This window comes from Sander lucioperca, chromosome 15 (assembly GCF_008315115.2).
Source record: "Sander lucioperca isolate FBNREF2018 chromosome 15, SLUC_FBN_1.2, whole genome shotgun sequence".
Lineage (NCBI taxonomy): Eukaryota > Metazoa > Chordata > Actinopteri > Perciformes > Percidae > Sander > Sander lucioperca.
This window is the reverse complement of record NC_050187.1, coordinates 21,498,100-21,522,212: the sequence shown is the minus strand read 5'-3', so window position 1 is coordinate 21,522,212 and position 24,113 is coordinate 21,498,100. Positions and strand designations below refer to the sequence as shown.

The window sequence follows — 24,113 nt, the reverse complement described above, 5'->3', positions numbered from 1 at the left end:
ACTGTCTCAGGAATTTCCAGGCTGTAAAGAATCAAATCGCAAAGCATTATTCACAATAACGCATATGTTATAATCGCAGGGAGAACTTACTTAAAATTCAATCCACTTTGGCATCATTATCATGTATCAACATAATAAATGAGCCCTTCAGAGCATGGTAATTATAATTTGATAAATCATCAGCAGAAAATTAACTGGATGTCAAAACATTCATTGGAAAGGGTGATGAATGGAGGATGATTGTGGTGATGAATTGTGTTAATCTGCGCAGTATGAAGCCAGCGAAATGGCTAAGCAGCCCAAGATGGATGGGCCATAGAAGCTGCAAGGTCAGGACACACAACTGCAGAACAGAGGGGAGAGAAAATAGGAGGGAATGAAACAGGGAGAAAAGAAAGGACTCTCTCTCTTCCTCTCAACTATCTGTCTTCTCTCCACTGCAGTTCTTTGTGTTGGGCTTCAGACATTTGGGTTTTGACAGTGAAGTTGACCTTATAGTCTACTTTTTTAAAGATATTCATCATCATTTTTAAAAACAATGATGATTATAACATTGAAGGGCACCAAACACTAATACCTCATATTATATCACGTCAAAAAGGTCTCAATACTGCAATATTATACTGAAATGGACTAATGTCATTGTAAAATCAATTGCATGTCAATAACTTAGATATAAATGCTTCATAATATATTTATGTAATTACACAACAGGTTTTAAAATACAGGTCCTCTTTAACCAGCATGTTTGCCTGCATAAAATGGTGGGTTTGGGCTCATTCCGACAGTTATATCCAATACTGTATACAATGGTGTTTACTTTTTCCCTTTCTAAAATTCTTTTGTTTCTGTTATTCACTGTATAATGTATGTTTGCATTCATAGAGTAACTCCTTGCAATATGATTGTTTTGTTCTTGTCAAGCTTGGTTAAACTGTCAATGCACATTTGATACCATCTGACTAGTATTCCTGTCCACCTGTGGTTTGATACAACAGTCTACCACATACAGTACATGTTGAAGAAGTGAGTCTACCAGTGTGTTCTGAATAGTCAGTCAATTTCTAATACTATAATAATAATAATAATAGAAATAAATTAAGATGATCCCAAATTCAGCCTCTCATGTTTGCACAATGCACAGCCTCCACAAAGCTCACTTTAGGGTTTTGGCTGTGGTTGGGGATTGGGTCTAACTATCTGTGCAAAGAAGATGGAATATGTATGCACATGAAAGGCCACTGAGGCCATCTGAAGGCAAAGTATCCAAGTAAAGTATATATCAAGGTAAAGCCAAATGTATTATATAGTTTGGTGGGGTGTTTTGGCAGGTCTATCTGTTGATGCCTTTGGCATAGGAACTGATTTATAGTTCAGCGTAGGATGTAACCTGTTATGTAACCCTAATTGTCGTAGCACCACTGCTACAGTAAATGAATATGCCGTACACTATCAGTCCATGTTGTGCATTCATTATGCATCTGAAGGAATCATGTTTAGTCTTTCCCTGACATGTTTGTATAGAGCAAAGATTGGAACGTTTGAAGTGGAAATTGGTTTGCTATCAAAATTTACTTATATACTACTAATATCTCCGATACCCCCCTTATAGTATGTGTAATCTAACTATAAATCGAGGAACCTCGATGTGCGTGTGTGTCTTCCGCATGCGTAGTACAGCAGCAGAGTGTGTAGTTGCTACATCCCTAGATGGCTGATTGCGGTTCACCGGCTCTGCTACCAACCAAGAGCCTACAAGCCTTTGTGCAGCAGCGGGGGCGGGTTCAAAACAGCAACTAGTAGGGGTGGCACGGTTCACAAAACCCACGGTTCGGTTCGTATCACAGTTTTAGGGTCACGGTTTTCTGTTCTTTACGGTTATTTTTTCTTTTAATCTTTAACACTCCAGAAATATACTTCAGCATATGATATTTAGCTTAATTATCCACAATATAGGATACAGTATTAAAAAATAGTTATATCATGTAATCATGCACAAACTGAATTTGACTTGACTTTAAGCACATTATTGGGACCATCTCTGAGGAAATCTAGGTGAGATTTTGATACAGCAAGAGGGAAGACATTGATGATTTCAACATGCTTTTCATTTATTTGGCAAAAAAAGGAGAATGTGTGTTACTATCTACAGGAACTTATGTGCCTTTTTAGCACACAAAGATTGAAATAATACAAAACATCAATTGAAATAACTTGCATTTATCAAACTGCCTACTTCAGTGTAGCTCTTACAAAAATTGTATCCTTTAAAAGAAAAAGAGAGGAACTCTTAAAGCTCCGTCTTTTGAATAAGTCCGAATACGTTAAACATTTTAAAAAAAGCTGCGATTTTTTTTTTTTTTTTTTTTTTTTTTTGTATAGTTCTTTAAAATTAAAAAAGGAAACTTGTTTTGGGCAGAATAACATTACTCTAGGGTGAGTTTTCCTAGTAACCTTACCAAAAAGGCTCATGATGCTGCAAATGTTGGTATAATATGAAAATGGCTGGCATTGTTAGTTAATTTCCTATCCTGGCCTGGGCTGGGACACACATTCATATAAGTATAAAGTTTATAAGATAAAGTAACTTTAACTTATCATTGCACTTACAATAACGAGCGTAGCTATCCTCAATTTAGGTCATCGTGTACGTCACGTCTCCGTTTTTTCCTGGTTCCACCGTGTGTGTTTGTGTGTGTGTGCGCGCGTCAGTCGCGGGGGGAACTGAGCAGCCCCGCCCGCTGCAGAGAGCCGACAGGAAACAGCAGCAGCTTTCAGCGACTTTAGAGTGAAAAAACGTTACAGCGTACATTGATGTTAAAATGTATACAAGTTGGCAGGACGGTCTGAAATGTTTTGCACGGTCTTTCGCTGTACGTTTTGTTGTTAACTCTCTATGTCCACACCTCTTCTTTCGCGCGAAGGGGAAACACACTGTCTGAGGTCACATACGGGCACAAGGCTTGCGCATGCGTCGAACCGTGCAACGCACACACACTCCGAACCAAGACAAGCGAACCAAACGGTTCGGATGTTTTTTAATGAACTGTGCCACCCCTAGCGACTAGCGACAAATCTAGCAACTTTCTGTAGAGGAGAGACGCCAGTATTGTCCTGAGAGAGCGAGGTCTTTCTCTCTTGCGCCTGCAACAGTCACCTCTCTCTGTCACTTCTGACTTAGGAGCAGCAGCAAGCCTACGGGTGCATCATGTAGTGGGACAGCGCCTTGCATGGAAGCTCCGCCACCATCTGTGTGTATGTGAATGGGTGAATGAGAAGCAAATTGTAAGGCGCTTTGTCCGGTAAGGTAGAAAGGCGCTATATAAATGCAGTCCATTTACCATTGACCATCAAAGTAGATGTTCTCGAGAACACTTTGAGCAGGCACGCCACCCGACAACGCTGCAAGCGGCAAAACTGGAAATCGAGTGTTTTTATAACTGCATTTTGTGTCATATGTTGTTTGTGAGAATTTACACAATAAAGTTGTGGGAAAACAAATAGTGGGAAGCAAGCATACGGACTGTTCCGAAAAGGCACGTGCAACGGGCACTGCACTAGTTACTGTAAATGTAATTACTGTACATCTGGGGAAGCTATGGAGCCACCTTGTGTAGCCTCTCCAACACCTGATGGAGATGCATGAATCAGACTTAAGCCAGGAATCTTAACCAGGTTTCTCCAAGTCAGACTACGACCATAACTACAAAACAGAAATCCCCCGCAAACTAAACATAGCTATAGGGATGTCCAGATCCGATCACGTGATCGGAAATCGAGCCGATCACGTGGTTTCAGACTTGATTGGAATCGGACGTTACCTCCCAATCAGGACGCGGATATATATGTATATATATTCTCATTATTTTTTAACACATCTATAGTTATGCGGTGGCACAGAGTTAGACCCTTTTGACTCCACACAGAAACTGCAACGCGTGCGGCATGACATCACTTTGTTGCAGAGACGCTATTGGTTAAATGCCGGCAAAGTAGAACACGGAAGCAGCTTGAAGTGGAAAGCGCGAGTATGTCTGCGGTCTGGAGGTATTATAAAGTTGAATTATTATAGAAGTATCGGATCGGGACTCGGTATCGGTAGATACTCAAAATCAAATGACTCGGACTCGGACTCGAGGGCAAAAAAACCTGATCGGGACATCCCTACATAGCTACCAAGTGTGACAAGACTACTTAGTTCTGCTTTAACCTCTCGTAGTTCATCATCCCACTCATTACTTCTAGTTGGATCATGTTCAGAACTTTTGCTGATCTTTCGGTTTCTGTGTTTTAGTGTTACTTAGCATTCCTTCTTTTGCCATTGTTTTACATTGGGATTGCTGCTGTTTTACTTTACACAGAAACTAATGTATTAGAATTCAACAAAGACATTGGCATGGGATATAATGTTCCTTGCCTCCGTTATGTTGTTTTCTGTTTCGAGATATAGCTGTTCTAATTGCTTGTGGTACTGTAGCCTAACAAACAATTAGCAAGACTATTTTAGAGTGGAAATCAAAATGTATTAGCATCAGAAAGCAACAGTTTTACTTAGCTTGCACATCTCCAACTGCTTTACCATTGAGACCCTTCAAAGCGCTAATGAGACATCAACCATACACATGGATGAATGTAAAAAATACCATTTTACTCCTATTTAATATTTAGCTAAATAGAGTACACTAACTTTGTATCTCCTTCCTATTCCATATTGTGTAATTCTACATAACAAGACCTGGACATTTTACCTCTTACACAAGACTACAATATCATAGTAAATTTCCATTAAGAGGTTGTTGAGCTTGTGGTTAAAATGGAAGGGCCCTCACTGATGATAATGAAGCCTATTTCTACAAATAACAGTAATTACATGTCACCACTTTTTGAAATGTGACAAAGCAGACAATGTTGCTTTTATTGAATTCATTATGTTGACAGGCACTTCATCCTTTCGTTTATCTCCTATTCGTTATGGCCTAAGTGAACGTGTATAAACTGACAACTGCACCTAATGTTGTTATTCTCCATTTGTGGTTTAGATATATTATGAAGCATGTTTTTTTTGTATCAGTGCTTGTCCATGCACATGTCTGACCTCAGCAGGTAGTACGTATATTTGGTGGCAAGTATTGTACTGTTGCTGAAGTGGCTTCACCACACAGAGATCAAAAGTTCCCTTTCACATCCTGTGTCATTTCTAGCTGGGAAGTATTCATCTCATACAGAGCTTCAGACACCTCTTATCTTGATGGCAGGTTGACATGTGAGGGGATATTTCGTCTTGATTCCAGCAATGAATGCAGCACACAGGCTATCACTTGGCCCACGCTGCATATGGAAGAGGAGAAATCACACCTTTCTTTCTGTGACTTCCATTTTCATTTGTGCTCTCTCCACTCACTCTTTTCTGTCTCTCTTTTTTCTCTCTCCTGGAAAATTATCACCAGCCATGTCAGGAGCCCTGTCGGATGGAGGGGGAGAAATGTGTCACACTGCCTCTTAAGTTTCTGATTGTCTAAATGACACAGAATCTCATCATACAGCTGTCTCCCTTTCTGACACTACAATTACCCATAATTCCCTCTGTCATTCACTGTCTCAAGGTTAGTATTTTATATTTTGAACAGAGGGTGAGGACATTTACATTTGGAGGCTAGAATAAAAAAGGGACTAAAGAAACACAAAGTGGTGTGTGTGTGTGTGTGTGTGTGTATATTTGAAACCTGTCCTCATTTAACTGGGTTTCAAATGTTTAGTTTGCTTATTTAGCAAGCAGAATGGTGTCTGGTTGAACTACAGTGTAACTTAAAATACATATTGTAAATCACCTTTCCCCATTATCTTAATGACTTTGTAAATGACCAAGCACCTCGTTTCAGCTGATGCCGTTAATGAGCTTTGGTCACCAAAAAAATAATCCTTGATACTACCCTTCAGGAAGTGGGTGTTGTCTGTTCCTCTTGACAAAGTGTGCTCAGTGAAAATGGTCCATTATCATGCCACGTTTTACTCCATCATCTCTGATATTCTTATATGGTCTCTGGGTTAAACAGTACGTCTTCCCATCCTTTTTACCCCATCCCTCGAGTAAAGTGTTCTTCAAAGGTATATATTTCACTGCAAGCTGACAGCCTTGACACCATAATTGACCTGAGAGCTTCCATCTTACTCTTTTGAAATTCTCCGTTGTAATGTGTGTCAACTAGATAAAATGATTCCCATCTCCACCTTTCTTTGGATTTCCATTTGCAACGACGGCTGACTGACTGACTGGCGTAGGCTCCATTATCATTCTGTTTGAATGTCTGTGATCGGGGGGAAAGATGCGAATGGCTCCATTGTTTGAAACAGGTGGCCACACTTAAGTCCTATACATTTGTCGAGCATGTGGAGCTTTTAGATGGGTTAAATAGTTTGTGATAATGTTAGGTTTTGATTCATTGTGAAGAATGCTTTGCACTGCCTGACAGACTGCCTTGTCTGTCTGTCAATGTGTCATGGTTTCATGGAGACAAAATTGGTTTTAGGCTTTCATTACATTTCCTAATGACCTCCATAATGTTCATCTTAAACTGGAAAATGATCAAGAGTTATAATTTAATGTACATTTTAACCTTTGAGTTCTGCCTATTCTCCAGTATTCTGAATTAAGAAATGCAATTTTCCCTTGTTTTGTATCATACATTTATGAGCAGAGTAGAATGCATTTTGGTGTTATAACTAGATCCCAAAATAATATATGTACACAACAAGGTGTTTTCATATGGGCGTATATAACTGGTTTCAAGCTCATTTAAGTTATTGTTCCCACATGCATCCTAATAACGAATGCTGGATTGTCCCCTTTCCTGTCTTTTTAGAAATGTTGCATAGTCTGTTACCTTCATGTTTTTTTATCACGACAGGGTTTCTATCACATTTATCATGTCACTTAAATCCACTATCAAAAAGAATGAAATTATTTTTTTTCAGTAACAAAACAAGCACCTTTTTCCTACTTGTCTCTTTTTCTTTTCTTTTTTGCTTCATTTTCACATGTGGCTATAAAAAGACATGCTCTGTTTTTGAATGCCATGTCATATTATTAAGTTTCACGCGTGAATCGTGAACCTAAGACATATTTTCTGCTTTCCCCCTGGCTAATTGGGAAATTGTTAGGACTGTCTCTATCCAGAGCCTGATGCCCCCAAATGTGTCAGTGTGCTGCTATGCTACTGCTAGATTACATGTCTTCTGGATGGTATGGGGTATGTTTTCAGAGCTTTGTTATTAGATTAATTAACACTGTATTGACAAACTGTGTTAGCATTGTGTGATCTTTTCTCAACTTTGGAGACACTCTTTTTCTTGGGTTTTCAATCATAGGAATAATAAAAATAGTCTCTTTTTTAAAGTGCACCATTGGAAAGTGAGAGAGGTAACACTTAAAGTGGTATCTCTTTTCTTGAAAAGGGTCTTTGAGGAACTTTTTATTAGAGCAGTGTACTGTGTGTTGAACAAATGTGACCCATGTGTTTATTTTGCCTTTGTCCAAGCTTACAAAGTAGAGGGAGGCTTTATGTGCCTGAGTAAAAAGGTTTCAGGGGAAGCGGCACTTTTTGGGGGTGAAGCTGGGAGGCTAAAACAAGCTTTAAAGAGGGTCCAGTACCACTGAGGTTCACTGGTAAGCCTGTTGGACATCTGGCTTTGTTCCTCTTATAGGCTCCTTATCAGTGGCCTGATGCGGTTGTCCTCTCGCATGTTCCTCTTGTACCTCAGCTGAGCCAATTCGATGGCCTAAGTGCTCAAATTGAGCCATTTTGTCTCACTTTGAAACAAACTAGGACCTATTATGCGTGTGTGTTTTTTTTTATTCATACCCCTCCTCCTTGTCTCCCTTCCACGTTAGCCTTGGTCTATGTAGTTTATCAGTCCCCCATGTCTTTCTCTGCCCTGAAGTTTGAAGCGCTAGCCTTGTGAGAGGTCAGTGTTTCCACTCCAGCAGTGTCAACTTCAATCTGGGGCGATTTGGTGTGAAATGTGTGCCATGGTGTGGGGGCTTGCAGGTCAAAGCCCCAGTAATTGATGTTGCTTATTCATCTGCTTTTCCTTGTCTACTCTTAGCGTAGCACAGCAGCCATTTTTGTTTGTCGAAATTGTTTGAAGATTTACTGTAGGTCTTAGGGCCCTGAGAAGCATCCCCCTGCTGCACTTTGTCTGTGTTCCTACCTAGCAGGGGGTTCAGCACTGGGGACACACAATGGTGCCTGCACAAAAGAAGCTTTCCCCAACACAAGGCCTGGAGGACATCTCATAGCATGATACTGAGCACTAGGGGACACACAATGGCGGAGGCACAAAGGAGGCTTCTCTTAAGACAGGACTCAGAGGACATGCCACTAGCATGACAAGCAGGGCAGCTCTCACTGTAATTAGCCATGGAGCCAGCCTGACCAATGGACCTATGAGATCAATGAACCATCAGTAAACAGTATTAAAAAACAGAAAGGGAGGGAAGAGGGTTATTGGCAAAAATTGGTCTTTTGATGCAGCAAACCAAATAAAAACGAGTGGTATAAGGCCCTACATAGGTAAGACAGCAATGTTTGAAAAGCATATACCTCTGTCCGCTGAAATCTTTGGGTCTGTTGATCTCTCTTCCACTCTGTGCCTTCTGAGGAACGCTGCCTGCTAGCTGAGGCGCAGGATGAAATGCTGGATCTGTTTAAGAGCAAAGAGGAACGTAATGATGGAGCCACGTTTAATCTGGCCCTTTAGCATGTCAGGCAGCAGCATGGGTGGTATGTCCTCCAGGGCCTTTGAAGAGGGCTGATTTAGAGAAGAGATTTGGATCATTACACAATAAAGAACACTTCATAAGTACTGAAGTGAGTTGGAGAAATGACGGTTAATGATGTTGACAGCAATTCACCTCCGCTGAATTACAGAAAGATTTGACTCAACTTGCCTTCTTTAATGAGCCTCACTCTGTAAAGGTAATGGGCCAGCGGTAAGACACGGAGAGAGGCTGGGAGGGGAAAAAGTGAGAGAGAGTGGGAGGGATTTATTCTTTTTTTTATTCTCAGGGAGCTCCACTGCTGCCGTGGTTTACGCTGGGCTGATAGGCTATCACACACCTCCCTTTAAGCTGTCTTGTCAGTGAACTACAGAGACAGAAAGGCCATCCTCAGTAAAGAGAGACTGCTAGTGAAGCAAGGTCATCTGAGCTCCATTCTTAAGATGTTTCCAAAGCTGTGTTTCTATCTTTATAGACTGTTAAAATAAATGTCCTGCTTGCTTTTTGCAATGTGACTGGTGCATACTATATAAAAGTAACTTTTGGATAGTGTGTAACTTGCGTTCAGATATTCTGCAATTGCACTTTGCTATTGTGAAGTTTGCCATAATGTCAAGGGTGTTTGCCCAATAAATGTCCATCATTTACTATGGTTTTCTTCTAAATCTGTCTTCTGAATTTAATTTGCTTGGATCAAATAAGCCTATTTACATTCTTCTGGAGCAAGGACACTGATTCCTGCCTACAGCTCGTTTGCTGTTTTTAATCATGCATGTTTATGTGCAAGTTTGTGACAAAAAGCTTAACTGACAGCGTGACTGTTGATTTGCAGTTCTATTTTTATCCACATCTGCTGTCATCCCATCAAAGTAACATATCTGTCTGTGTCTTTGAGTGGCTCACGCTGAATGATAAATATGTACATCCAAACTGGGATTCAGTGCCAATTATGCATTGACAGAGATGTCACAGAGAATGTAACATTTAAATTAAAATGATGGCATTCAATTTCAAACTGCCTTGTGCGGTGACATGTTCTATTATCTCCTTTTGAGGTGTAAGACAAGGCAAAAACAACAGCGATGAACGAAGAAACTATCCCAAAGGTCAAATCAATAACTTTGTTGTTTCTCTGATTTTTCTTGTTGGCACACCTACATGTCAATCATTAATCATATTAATAGACATGTTAGAGCCAAAGCACACTCCTGGTTATTGTCATCTTGGAAAATCTGAACATCCTCGTTACATTACCAGATTTGGAAGGCTCTGAAAACCTTCAAGGTTCTAGTAAATGGAGTAGAAAGCTGCACTGAAAACATATATGATATGACAATATTGATACATTACTACAGTTATATTCATTCCTCTGTGATGATTTTAGCAATGTTCTATGTTGTACATGGGAGTGCTGCAAGCTCTAACTCAGGCGGGGGAAAATACAAGGCTTGATATTTTAATTGGCAGGAATACTTGTCTAATTATCACTTTTCTGTTTGCTCTTCATGCTGAGATTATGTAATTATCTTTTTGAAACATTGTGGAACGATATTGCTTTTTTGTGTGTCATTTCTGAGATGCTTCTGTACCTGACACTCAGCAAGCCACTTAATAATATGCTAGAACGGCAGCTAATTATATCATAATAATGGCTTGATGAAAGCAATAAGTCAGGCCGGTGAATGAATGATAGCATTGACTGCTCAAGTTATATCTTTATCTCAAATAATTGTAATCACACTAAACAGGAAGTTCTTTAATTACGCATGTGTTTATTCATTATGCCAAAAGAATTTGGAGTCTTTGCATTTGGTTATTGTTATGCAAATCGCGGTTCATACTAAATGATATGTTTCTCTGCAATGATATTTTCAGCAAATTGAATCTCTTATCAAGTTAATTACTCCATGTTAACAAGCCCCCCAAGCTAGGGTATCCCAATTAAAGACTACACCTGTTCTATTTGTGGGATTTGTATTTGTTAGGTGTGTCATTACATGTTCTCCTGCAGAGCACAGGTTTGTCAGGGGGGAAGAACCACTAGTTAGACCCCTTACTGGGCTTCCAGATTTCATCCTGTTTCGACAAACGTTCTAGGCTGACTGGTGTCATCTAGTTATGGGATCCTTTGCAGAAAAGAGGCAGGAGCACAGCTGACACATGCATCCGCAGGACCTGCGGAGGGGGTAGATGGGTGATCTGACGGAGGGCGCGCCGGCACACCAGCAGCAGCAGCATCAACAGCAGCCGTAGACTGCTTTCGAAACTTTTTAATTAGCACTAATTACCTTTGCAGGAAAATGTTGGAGGCTTGAAAGGATTTGTGTCAGCAAGTGGGAGATCAAAGATTGTGGTGCTGCGCATTTTAATCTGAACACTGAGGGGTAATAGGGAGCTGTTTGTGTGTTAGAAAGAGGGAAGGAGGGAGAGAGGGTGAGAGGAGGAAGCGAAGCATCCCAGGTGGTACTTGAGCAGTCTACCTCTAGTAATGCTGTCTACCGATCACACCACAGGTCCCGTCACATTATAAAATTTTCCACTAATATAAAGAAATTAACTTTTTTTATGGTTTAAATGAATCATGGCTTTCCCTCACTTTGTTTGCATTCCTCAGTGTCAGTATGTGCACACGCCTGTGATTTTGTGTGCACCGCTTCATCAGACTGACAGGCATTTCATAGAGGTGGTTTTTTAATGCATGCCTGGACATCACTGTGGCAGGGTCATCCATCAGACTTCAAGACAACATCGATCATTTGCCATGAAGAGAGCGCGGGGTAGTGATTATTTGCTATTAGGTGGATGCTGAGGCATACAAATGGCTGGCAGTTGACAGTTGAACTCACTCAAACGTAATGCGGGATGGCTCCCCCTCTCAGGGAAATGTTGACAAGCACTGAGCCTGAACACTGTAATGACAGAGCGTACAGGCAGACAGGGCACTGAGGGATTCTTCCTCACAGATCGCAGCATATATTATTTAATGGTTCCTTTATTTTATTGCAAGAGTACATGGGTTAATTTCTAGTTAGATATTGTGTATACATGTATTTTATATTTGTGCATTTTTTTATATATGACAACATTGTTTAATGTGGAGTGTACTCATAGCAGTAGGCCTTGGCTGATTGACCCTGTCACTGTAATGTTGTAGTATTATATACACTTAAAGTGAGGCTGTGTCGCATGCATGAGAGCTTGTTTGTGCCGCATTGATGTCCTCACTGACTGAGATGCCATCAGTGAATTGATTTTCAGCTCCTGCTCTCTGAGAGAGGAGGGTGTTTGTCATGTGGATAGACAACTAATCTTTCAATACAAACATTCACAAGACGCATGGCCATACTGTGAGCACAGTCCAGGCACTATGAGGAGGGAAGTGTTGTATAGGCTCTGAAGGAGCTTGGCTTCACTAGCAATACTGCTCGCCTCCCTTGTCTAATGATGTATTTCACAGTGTACAATTTAGTGTTGTACATGGGAAGCAGCTGTCATTCTGTCTAGCCATGTAACAAACCTCACTTGCTGAAACTTTAAAAGAGATGTCCACCTTTCTGCAGTGATCTCTTCATTTCTTTCTTCACTGGGAAAGGGGCAACTCTCTCCTACCTCTCAATCAGGTCATTGTTGGAGCTTAGACTTCATCCCAGGCAAAACCGCGGTCAAGCAAGGCTTATGAGTTTGGACCTGACAGGAATGTCTGTCAAGTCGTTATCCCTTGGTCAGGGTTGATCCAGGGTCATTAATCAGGCAGGGATTGGAGATGGAAGAAGAAGCATGAGGCCAGGTGATGTACAGTAGCTTTGATTTTGTCTGGCCCTGGCTCTTTGTGTGTGTGTGTGTGTGTGTGTGTGTTTGTGAATTGACAGGATCACTCCTTGTCTAGTCTCGCTTTGCCAGACCTTTGGCGCAGCCGAGGAGGGTCTGGGTAGTCCACACAGCATTCCAGGATGGGAGAAAAACGTGCTCTGGTTTATTGGCATTTCTTTAAACCAATCACAATCGTCTTGGGCGGGGAGAAGCAGCTGCAAAATAGCCTCGGGAAGAAACTTGTTTTGGTGGAACATGTGTACATTCAAAAGGTGTTTTAGTCGTGCAACAGAAAACTCAGATTGGACAGATAGTCTAGCTAGCTGTCTGGATTTACCCTGCAGAGATCTGAGAAATGGTTAACCACAGTCCTCATAAATCCATCGGAGTTTAAAATGCCAAGACAAAGGAAGCCTAACGCAACGGAAAACTAGCCTAAATGAGTGAAATCTGGCGGAATTTCCGTCGGCAACGGAGCAATCCCGGAAGTGGAACATCAAGGATATAGACTATTCCCTGTCTGATTCACAGTGCTCTCAGCCCCTCTGTCAGCACTAATGACATTGAGAGAGAATATTAACCTCACACACTCAGCAGGAAATATCCACAGGGGTAGTCTATAAATCAGACACTGCAGGATCCACAGTGGTATTATCATTCAAACACACCGAAGCTAGCTTTAAATGTTCGGCAGACGCACCATGGTGTAGACATTTTCAACAATTTAGTCTGCACTTCTCACATAATAACATCATATAGCATGAAGTAATGAGTGCTGATATTTAACTGCTTCATCAACAAAGAACTTTGCTAATTATATTTCACAGATTTCTTCTTGCTTGAATTTGTTTATGCTCTCTAAAAAGATATTTTTTTGTTTCGCAAATGATGTAACCCTGTGTAAAGTTGACATACCACCTCCAATTGACAGCTTTGTAGGCTATCAGGAGCAAGCATAGCGCAATATTCAAAACAGATTAAGAGTGAACCCACATAAAGAAGAGATTTGCTGGCGGCGCCAAACGTACTCTAATGATTTGCATTGCCATTAATAGTAATTTGCAGCTGCCTAGGAGGAGAAGTCTAATCCCCTTCTCATGTGTGAATTGACATGCATTCAGGAAAGGCTATGTGTGTCCTGGACCTGTGATCTTTAAATGACTGCCACCTGAGGCCTGGCAACACAGAGAGAAGAGTGCCACACTAAGCAGTGACTGTCTATATGCGAGGGAGATAGGGGGGTGAGAAAGGGAGAGCTGTTGGGGAGATAGAGACAGATAATGACAGTCTAATTCACCATTGCCATCAGAGATCCATGTACAGAGCCGAGTATAGGCCATAAACTGTAGCTGGAGGGAAGAGTGCTGGAACAGACCTGATCAGCTCTGTGTGGAGGTGGTAGGAGGGATGTTGAGGGGTTGCGGGGCATTAATTTGCTTTACAGATAATGTCATCTTATTTACTAGGGGCTAATCCTGATAATGTTTTGATGCTGTGTTTTGGTATTTTTTTATGTTTATTTGTGTTTTGTGTTGTGGGTTAGAGTGATGAAATACAACTGTGTTGAACTAATGGAGACTTTGTGTATTAATAGGCTATATGTTATCCTCAATTATTTTGCTTTCACAAAGCTGAATAACTATTATCCTTTCACACTCCCCACCACTTTTTTACACTACAAAAACATCAGTTCTATCAAGTCAATTAGTATCACATTTAACATTTTGAGGTTTGTTTTTGTTAAACGATAAAATATCAAAACATTGGGTGAAATATATCTACTTTTTTTATAGTGTCAGTAAACGACATAAATATGCACATTGATCCAGTTGTATTATGGTATTTAGACTTAATTCTGAAAATAAGTATATTTCTATTGGAAACTGTCAGATAATTACTTTGATTGTTTTAAGACCAAAAGATGCCGAACTGGGAATATATGGTAGATATGGGAATATAGCTTATTTCCTGAATTACTGATTAAGATTGAGATATATGTTTCAGTGTACAGAGTGGCAACAACCATCAGAATATTTCTTGACTATTTCAGGCAGAATAGTTCTCCCGCCTCCTGCCTCCCTCTCTAGCCAGCCCTCCTCCATTCACCTTTCTTATTAAGTTTATTAAAGCCAGTCCGCATACTGGCTTTCCCAGGTCCAGTTCCTTTTCCCATTCATTACAGTACCTTATCCTGGCAGGCAATCTGATGTGTGCTCTGAATAGTCCATTATGCACCTATGAAGGCCATCATGGCACCCGTATTGGTCAATTCATCAAACATTTATCTGTTGCCTTCTGAACAGGATGTCATTATGCCTGTCACTCTGCAGCTCTGGCCCTCCATTTAGAAAAACAGTGCTTTGCTTTTCTGCACCACTCCCACCCTTGAGAGGACATCAGCCCTTTAACTGTAGACTGCAGCTGAGGGCTCTCCAGCTTTTCAAAGTGTTTGTTCTTTTTTGATATACATTAGACTCAGGAACTTTTTCAGTATTGCAGTGCTAGCTGCAGGGATGTTGCCTCTGTGATCTTTATCACCATTTCAGTAATGTGTAAGACTTTCAAGGTTGTTTTACGTTATAGCTCTGTGATATACAGCTGAAACAAACTCCACATTTGGCCTATCGTCTTCAGAGTTTCTAAAAATTGCCAACTATGATTCATCTAGGCAACAGTTTGAAAAGCAGCAGACATAAGAAGGGAGACTGTGCAACACATGTAAAAGAGCCAAGGCTGCCCTTCTCCATTTTTCATCTGTTGCCTGAGGATATATGACATGACACTAGCACACACCATTGGCAGGAGTGACTGACATTTCAGCCAATAATAGTCAGGAGTTTTCCTCCCTCTGTTGTCAGCAGTGGTTCATCAATCACTATGTCTGCATTAGTATTAGTGTATTGATCTGGCAGGGCTGCTCGCTGGGTCAGTGTCTCCTCTCAAATGTCCTTGTCTGGTGTCTCACATTCTCCCCTGCTTCCTGTGTTTCTGCTCCAGCTAAATATTGGTATATGTACTCTGTGTGCTCAGTAGACAGGAACTTAGCAGATAATGGAGATTTCAACACATACATGCACTACTTATGTAAGCTCAAAAGCACACACACTGATACACACAGGGCCGTATGATGTATGATGGTGAGCTTACACAGGCTAAGTGGTAGTCATAGTGTAAAGACAGCCAGGGTGAAGTATTAGCTCTGACAATGAGGCTGATCATAATTATCTTAACAAGGAGAGGATTCATTGCCTCACCTCGTTAGAGCTACCGCCTGTCTCTGTCTCCGTCTCTCTCTTTTGCTAGTTAGAGGTTTATAAAAGCACATTTGATCACACGTTACTATAGGAATCATAATTTCTTTTATTATTTGTACAATGACAATGAAATATGACGTGACAGTAAATTCTTTTTCATATAGCATTTGTAAGAATTTGTCTTATTGTTTTTAGTAAAAATATCCTACTTATTTTTTCGACTGCCAGTTTTTATCTGTGGAATTGCACTAGAGGATGTATGAAACAAGCAAAAATTATAGCAGTAGAAGTAGTAGCAATAGTAGTAGTAGTATTGACCATTGCAGTTGAACTTAAGATACATTACTAAATATTTTCATTATCACTATCATCAAAACATTTTTGAGGGAGGTGAATTACATCAAATAATGCTAACATTAGAAAAAAAATGTATTTCCTATAAAAACTGTGTGTTGTGTGTTTTGCCTGTCTGCCATTTACCAAACCTCTATAGCATTGGGACTCAAGTCAATTATGCTCATTAGTTTTGTTAAAAGCAAAGCTGCCCCCCTTTTTTTTTAAGAAGTGAAGGACTTTTACTGCAGTGGTTAAACTTTGTTAGTTTTCCAAGCCAATATTAAAACAAGAAAGCTTATAAAAAGTAATGAAACCAGCTATGGGAATCTGTAGTGGGAGCACAGAAAGCTGGAGAGTATTAGAAGTTCAATCCCTGCACTGTAGTTAATGCTGGATGGGACTCAGTGGCTCTCCCCTGGCTGTGAATTTAACTGATTAAATCAGCCAGTGCACGCAGCAGTGGTGACATGAAAACAACAATTAATAAGGCTCCCTCCTGTGCCATGCGGCTCCCTTTAACCGAGCAGCTAATAACATAACCCACAGGACTGCAGCCCTTCATACACACACACACACACACACGCACGCACGCACGCACACACACACACACACACACACACACACACACACACACACACACACACACACACACACACACACACACACACACACACAGGTTGCAATAGTTAGTTAGCAATCTCTGTTCACTGAAAAAGCAATAATGTTTATCCAATAGGGTTTGTGCCTAACTACACATTGACAAAATGCCCTGCTTTTTTTATATCCACGAGAAACAACAGTACAGTAAGTTGACCAAAGAGTAATTAAAAAAGCAAAAACTTATAATGAAATTCATAATTTTTGCCATCTCTATAGATTTAGTATACTAGCTTAATGGAACTGTTTGCTTTCACAAATGAGAAGCACCATGGGAAAACAACGAACAGAGTAGTTTTCATAAAACTGGCACATCTCTCTATTCATCCATCTTGCCAGTGCATTACTCAGATCTGATAAGAGGTTGTCAGCTACTGGCTTTGCCAGCACACTGGCTAGGTGCTCTAAAGCTGTGGTGGATATCAAGTGTGCGTGTTTGCAAAATGTTGATGTCTTTTGAAATAAGGCAGTGCAGTCAGCCTCGCTCGCAAGTCTACAATGAATTGCCTATTTGTCGTTTTCCACCTGCGAAGATAGTTTCAACATTTTGCTTTGTAGTTCAAAGTTGCTGCCAGTGTGTCCACTCCAGGCCAAAGGACTACGTCTAGGTGGAGTACAAGCTGATTGGCCAGAAAAAGCAAACAAGATACAGCAGATGGAGCACACAGTTGGTCTGACTTACTAAAGTGCCTAATAAATGGCTACTTACTGACTAATTAGTTGGACAAGTCAGCATCTTAATAGATCCAGGTGTATTTTTGTACACTACATTATATTGCAAGTACTCCTTCCTTTCTTTTTCAGTATGTAGTTACTTTTCCGTAGTGAATGTGACTGTACATTATGCACTGCACCTACGCAGATACCTGGTCCCTGCCATGCATTTGCAGATTGTCATGATAAAGGTGTTATATTTACCTAGCTCTAGGTTGGTGTGTATTATGGCAGCCATTGACACTAGGCAGATCCAGCGAGGAGCAATAATTCACGCTGCAGTTTGTCATGTTGCGATGTGACACTTTTTGCTGGAATTTATAATTATGTAACCTAATGTCAAGGTTCGTTGTCTGCTTTTAAAACTAGAAACATTCTGTACTATACTTATAATGTAGAATTTAGAAAATTCAGAGCTTGGAGTAAATAATTATTACTGTATACTGAAATATATTGAATAATTAAAAAGCTGGTGTTAAATTAAAAGTACCTGTTGGGTGAACTGTAAGGAATACTTCTTAAGAGGTATAAAGTCAGTATGTGTCAGGTTCTGGCAGATTTAAATGTCAATGAAGTCACCCAGGACACTTTAACATGGCATGCTGACAGTATGAAGGATTAGACAACACACACACATTGCCTTTGTGCACCTTCCATGACTTGAACTTTGCAGAGCCCTAACATTACTCCTAACACCACCCTCCATCATTTTTATGCCTGTGTGAATGTGTATGTGTGTGTGAAAGAGACAGAGAGGGAAAGAGTTGAGAGGACCCTTCACCCCTTTTTGCAATTTGTCATAAAAAAGAGCAGAAAGGCCTGCTTTGAAAAACAAAAAAAGAAAAGTCCTTTGATGTCAAAATACCAACACTAACCCCTATCGCGGTAGAGTTGCAAAAAAAGTTTCCCTTTCCATTCCATCTGTGATTGCGAGTGTATTCCGGTTCCTCTGTGAAAATGATGGATGACAAGTTAAATTTGTGTCTTGGGAGTGAAGGTGAACTGTGACAGAGTGATTTGTCTTGGGAATGGAGGGTTAGGGTCAGGCGAAACTGGGCGCCTCAAGGCACAAGACATTGACAAATTCATCCTGCCCGCCGCATTTCTGAAGCCTTTTGTTTTGAATCCTGGCTACTCGCAAGTGACCCCCATCCCTCATCCTGCCAGCTGCTGAAGGATGCCTCACCATGCCAGGGGAGCTCAGCACCACTAATTCTTGTCATTCACTTCCCTGACAGGCCCAGACCCATACTCTCCCAGTGTATGAAAGAGGGAGGCTGAAATATTTATTTCTGCACAATAACTGCTGACCAGATTTAGAGCCATAACAGTTTTCCTGTTGCTTTATCATTGCAGGTCACTGGCGGGCCTCGAACTGTTCAGTGAGCTGGAAGAGCTGGTCGTTGACAACAATCTGCTTGAAAACGACCTCCGGTTGCCCAGGTTACCCAACCTCCACACCCTAACACTCAATAAGAACCAAATATCCTTTCAAACTAATCACTCAGTCTATTTCTCATTTTGCCAACTTTGCAGACATATATCACAGGCATCAGTATCAGAATCAACAGTGCGTTTTGTTTACATTCATATGTCTGTACAACCTGCCTTTGTCTCCGAGAACCCGTTTTTAATTTTGTGCCTTTGCAGGGAGCACTGTGTGTTGCAAAAGAGAGTGGGGGAACTTGGCTGTCACAGAGCTCCACACAGGACTAGTTTTTGAACCACAGGGACCTCTAGTGGAATCAGATTTTAGAGTCAACATAAGAGGTGTGATTTTATTTTCGCAGGGAATAAAATAGTGTTGAATTAAAACTACACCCTAAGAATAAGACCTTATCTAGTGTGATGTATTTGCTGTTTGGTGATATCAGTTATTTTAAATTATAGAGAATCAAATCAGGGTTTTTCACATTTGAATCAGTTGCTTTATGCTTTATTACTCTGCTTTAACTCGCTGAAATAAAATGAATCAGTTATTTAATTTGTCACTAAAAGCACAAGAACATGCTCATATTTTCCCTCATTGATTATAACAGCCCTGTGTGTTCTACTTGCCACCCAAAGTAATCGGCAAAAACCAGAGCTCCGCACAGCTACCCTAAATTCAACACATAGACACATTGCTAGGCTGTTTATGATCAGTCAAAAATGTGTGAACTTCCCTTCGAAGCTTCAGAACAGGTTTAGCAATGTGTCCTGTTTTCCTCTGGTTATGCAGATCCTACTGGGTAACGATGTTCACTCTCTCACACACATTCACACATACATACACACACACTTCCAGAGTCAACATTAAAACTGGGGCTCCTTGAAGTGTGCGTCTGGGACTGTGTGCTGAGTTTGGTTGTGAAGTGGTCGGCACATGCTAATAGGCCAATTATGTACATCCTGTCGTGGCACAGTGCCATTTTAAAGCTCGAGCACTGCATTAGTGCAGTTGTAGTTTGACACTTTGGGGCTCAATTTTCCAAGTGAATGTATTAGTGATGAATGTGCCTGCTTAGGGGCTGTTTGTTTTTACCACGTTTTGCAAAACTTTTCCACAGCACGGCTCTGGGAAGCACGGACTGTTTGAACCACAGGGCATCCATCATTTTGTCACTGTTCTGCACCCGGCCACCTAGGAAATGAAAGAGATCGAGAGAAAGGGAGAGAGAGCAGCAGCCAAATTGTATCACTACTACAGTATATGCCAAAGCCTGCACCTTAAATTGCCCCTCTGCCTGCCCAGTCTCACAAAGCCAGTGACTAGCCCCTTTGAGCACCTCGGTAAATTTGACAGTGACATGTTTTAGTGCAGACAGGCCTGGGAGGGGCTGTGCAGGGAGTAAATGCTAATGTAATTAACAGCGCTAGGTCCTTGACATCCGCCCTTTGACACCTGACTGATATCGAGGCTCTGCTGGAACACTTGGCTGATGTGACCCCGTCACTGGAGTACCTAAGCCTGCTGGGAAATGAGGCCTGCCCCAACCAGCTGGTCAGCCCGGATAAGGATGAGGACGACTACCAGAGATACAGGTCAGTTACTACATGGACTGTGATGATGTTACACATAAATAAGGAACAGATAATACTCTGTCTCGTTCAGATAGATAGATAGATAGAGTGAGTGAGTGAGTGAGTGAGTGTGTGTGTGTGTGTGTGTGTGTGTGTGTGTGTGTGTGTGTGTGTGTGTGTGTGTGTGTGTGTGTGTGTGTGTGTGTGTGTGTGTGTGTGTGAGTGAGTGTGAGTGTGTGTGTTTATATATTTTCAGTCAGACAGTTTTGATGCTAAGCTATTCAGAGTGATAGCTTTTTGTAAGTAATGGATTTGGAGATGTTCCCTTTTTTAACATTCAGCCCCCTACATTTCACAAGCAGACTGTGGATTCAACCACATCACTCTAAAAGCTTTGTCAACTGGCCCCTCTACACTCCAGTTTGCAAAATGGATTTCATGTGTGACTAGTCACCACCACAAATGAGTGTTTACTACTCTGCCTTACCAGAGCAGATGATGCATTAAACATCAAGCTAGGCCTCAAGCCATGCAATATGACCACCATTTGTCAGGGTCCTTTACATGAAATGCGATAAAAGGCGAAAAGCATACTCTCTTTTGTCTGTTTTAGCCCTAAGTGCTTGTTTCTGACTCTGTGTTGCCTATTAATCATTTACCACTCATGCCTTTCTTGAATAATCCTTCTTCTCTCTTTTTGTCTCCCTTTCTCCCCCTCTCTCCCTTTCCCTCCCCTTCTCCCTTTCTCCGCCTTTCCCCTCTCCTCACATGCTTATCTTGCTGGTGAGGAAAGCTGTTCTGTTTTGACTGACAACGTCTAGGGTCCTGTAATGTAATATTCATAATGTGTCACATAGTAAAACATCAATTTGAGCGTGATGCAGATTTCATGTCTGACAAGGTTAGGCTGTATGCAGGTCGTGACAGCACCGGCCTTGGGCAATAAATACCCAGCCCAATGCCTCGGGAGATGTTGGTCTCTCAAGTGAAATACCCTGGTGCATTGCATCGGTGCCCCAATTAGTGCAATGACATAGAAACATAGTATTCATTCACACAGTATTGTGTAGTCTGCGGGAAGGTTAAATGTTGTCCTGTTCTTAGCCGACCATGCGTACGCACAGTGGCCATTTGTAGTACTGCAATAACACAAGAGTTCAAGGCTGTAATATTATACAGTATGTTCACAATGGTTCCTGATTATGTGGCACTGTGCTTAAAGACACTGTCTCCTCAGAAAACTGACTGTGTGAGTATAACTCAACCTCTGTCTTTTCTCTCTGTTTCTGTGATATTCTGTTCAAAGATTAACATAGTTTTCTGGTACATTTTAACCTCTTATCTTGAGGAAAGATATCAGTTTGTCCGATCTCCTTTTGTGGCAGATCAGAGAGCTTGTGCCTGAGGTGCCTCAACCACCAGCTGTACTTTGTGTTCACTCAACCTTTTTTTCTAAATGCCATACATGCAGCTGCATAATAATTACCCACAGTGTCTATAAATATTCTTCTTTTGCTTTTATCTTCCATAGATGTAATACATAAAGTACAATGATTGTTTGAAAACACTTCCTAACATTGTCAACCTTATTGCATAGTGCAGAGAAGGTCAGCTGAACAACAAATATAAAATGTGTATGTCTGTGTAGTTGGAATTTACAGGCTAAATACAGTACAAATATGGAGAATAATGTTTCCAACAAATACATTAATATTTACTTGTGTTTAAATGTATGTCTGTGAGTTTTTCCAGTCAGTATGGTTTAAGGACTTCTCTCACAGAAATTCCTCTTGCCCAACTATGTAACTACTATGGACCAGTGGTTCTCAAAGTGGGGTCCATGGACCCCCAGGGGTCCTTGAAGGGGTTCCAGGGGGTCCCCAACAAAAAGGGACATCATTTATTTTCACTATAATTACATCCATAAGTAACACAATGACAGATTATATGACTATTTTGCTCATGGGTTTCATTCACTTTCTGTAATAAAACATCTAAAAGCAAAAATTCTATGACGTAGCAGACCCTGGGACAAAGTCTTATTAGATGGGGGTCCGTGGTCTAATTTGTGTCAGTTTAGGGGTCCTTGATGTGAAAAAGTTTGAGAACCACTGCTATATACTACTCAAATACATACATGAAATTATAATTACAAAATAAATTAATACAAAACTTAAATACAATTTATATGTATATGTGTGTGTATTGTCTTAGAAACTTTTTTTTCAGTCATCTCTCCTCCACACTACCCCTCTCTCTTATCCTCCCTCTTTGGTTGGTTTGAATCATTAATATCGCTACTGGCTGACAGAGCCTTGTCATCTGCTCTGACCCTGTGATGGTAGGTTACCTATGGAGAATAACCTCCCTGCATGTCTCCCAAGGGCATCTTCACATTTCATCATGGAAATACCCTGAACAAAGTCCTTTTACAGAGAGGTAGACACAAGATGGGATTGGGGCCTCTTGTATTTGAGTGCTGGTGCTCTCACCGGAAAAAGGAGCTCTTATTAGGGGTTAGGAACAGGTAATTTTACCCTATATTAATGGTCCCATTGTAAGTTATTAAGGGCCATGTGATATATTTTGTGTTTTATTAATTTGTTTTCTTTTTGCAGATAAGCACTCTAACTTGTTTTATGTTCTTTCAAATTATATCTGATGTTTTTTCTTAAATTTGAGCAGCGATATTTCCTGTGTCAGTCTAAACGTGATCCCTGCATCCCCTCCTTATAATCCTCAGGTGTTGAAAACTTGACACGGGCTTTGCCATCTCCCCTCATCGCCATCGCCATCATCAATTTGTCACGGCTCTTTGCGCACAGGTCTTGTCTGTGGCCATATCCCCCGTCCTTTCTCACCCTCCACTTAGGTGCTGCATGCATGTCCTTTTTGGCTACCAGCTCAGCCTTGACATACTGGTTCCTCTATCCCTGCTTGCCTGTGAAAGGATCTGTTGTCATCTATGTATTCCAACCATTATCTTTTGACGTTTCTCTCCCTCCCAATGAAAGACAGAGTGTGTCTGAAAGCTTAGAGAGATATCTGTGATGCTGCCAGAATGACAGCTCTGGCAGACGGGTTGTATCTCCTTTCGTGCTATTTATATGTTGTACTTATTCTTATCAGCTTTGAAGGTTATTACATACAGAACATATCACCATTAAATCTGCACCACCATTAAATCTCAGTAAACACGGCTTCTTTTCAAGTTTTTTTGATGTGTGCATTTACATATTAGAATGTGTGTCAGTTTGATTAGTGTATGACGGTTTACACACTTCCTTAGATTCTCTGTTTGTCACTTTGTCAAGGATAGGCCTACGAGAAGACCTTTTAAGGCAGCGATACGGTTCAGTTTTAAGTTAAATTGTTGTTTTCTCACAGGTACTTTGTTCTGCACAAGTTGCCCCAGCTGAAGTTTCTGGACACGAGGAAAGTGTCCAAAAAAGAAGTGATGGAGGCGCAGGCAAGAGGAGCATTCATGAAAGTGGTCAAACCCAAGTTAGAAGCAGTAAGTTAAGCTCTGTTTTTTTGTGTACACTGTTTTAAATAGTAGTCCC

At 40.9% G+C, this 24,113-nt stretch overlaps 1 protein-coding gene across 2 annotated transcripts in view; it reads left to right on the top strand.

The window, feature by feature from the left end:
* lrmda (leucine rich melanocyte differentiation associated) overlaps positions 1-24,113 on the top strand; it is a 210,261-nt gene that overhangs the window by 121,492 nt on the left and 64,656 nt on the right. Inside the window, exons 3-5 of one of the 2 annotated variants that reach the window (XM_031306697.2) lie at positions 18,904-19,030; positions 20,432-20,571; positions 23,938-24,064. In XM_031306697.2, coding sequence (XP_031162557.1) covers positions 18,904-19,030; positions 20,432-20,571; positions 23,938-24,064 — 394 coding nt within the window. Of the gene's footprint in view, positions 1-18,903; positions 19,031-20,428; positions 20,572-23,937; positions 24,065-24,113 lie in introns of both variants that reach the window. The other variant, XM_031306694.2, reaches the window with a different exon arrangement.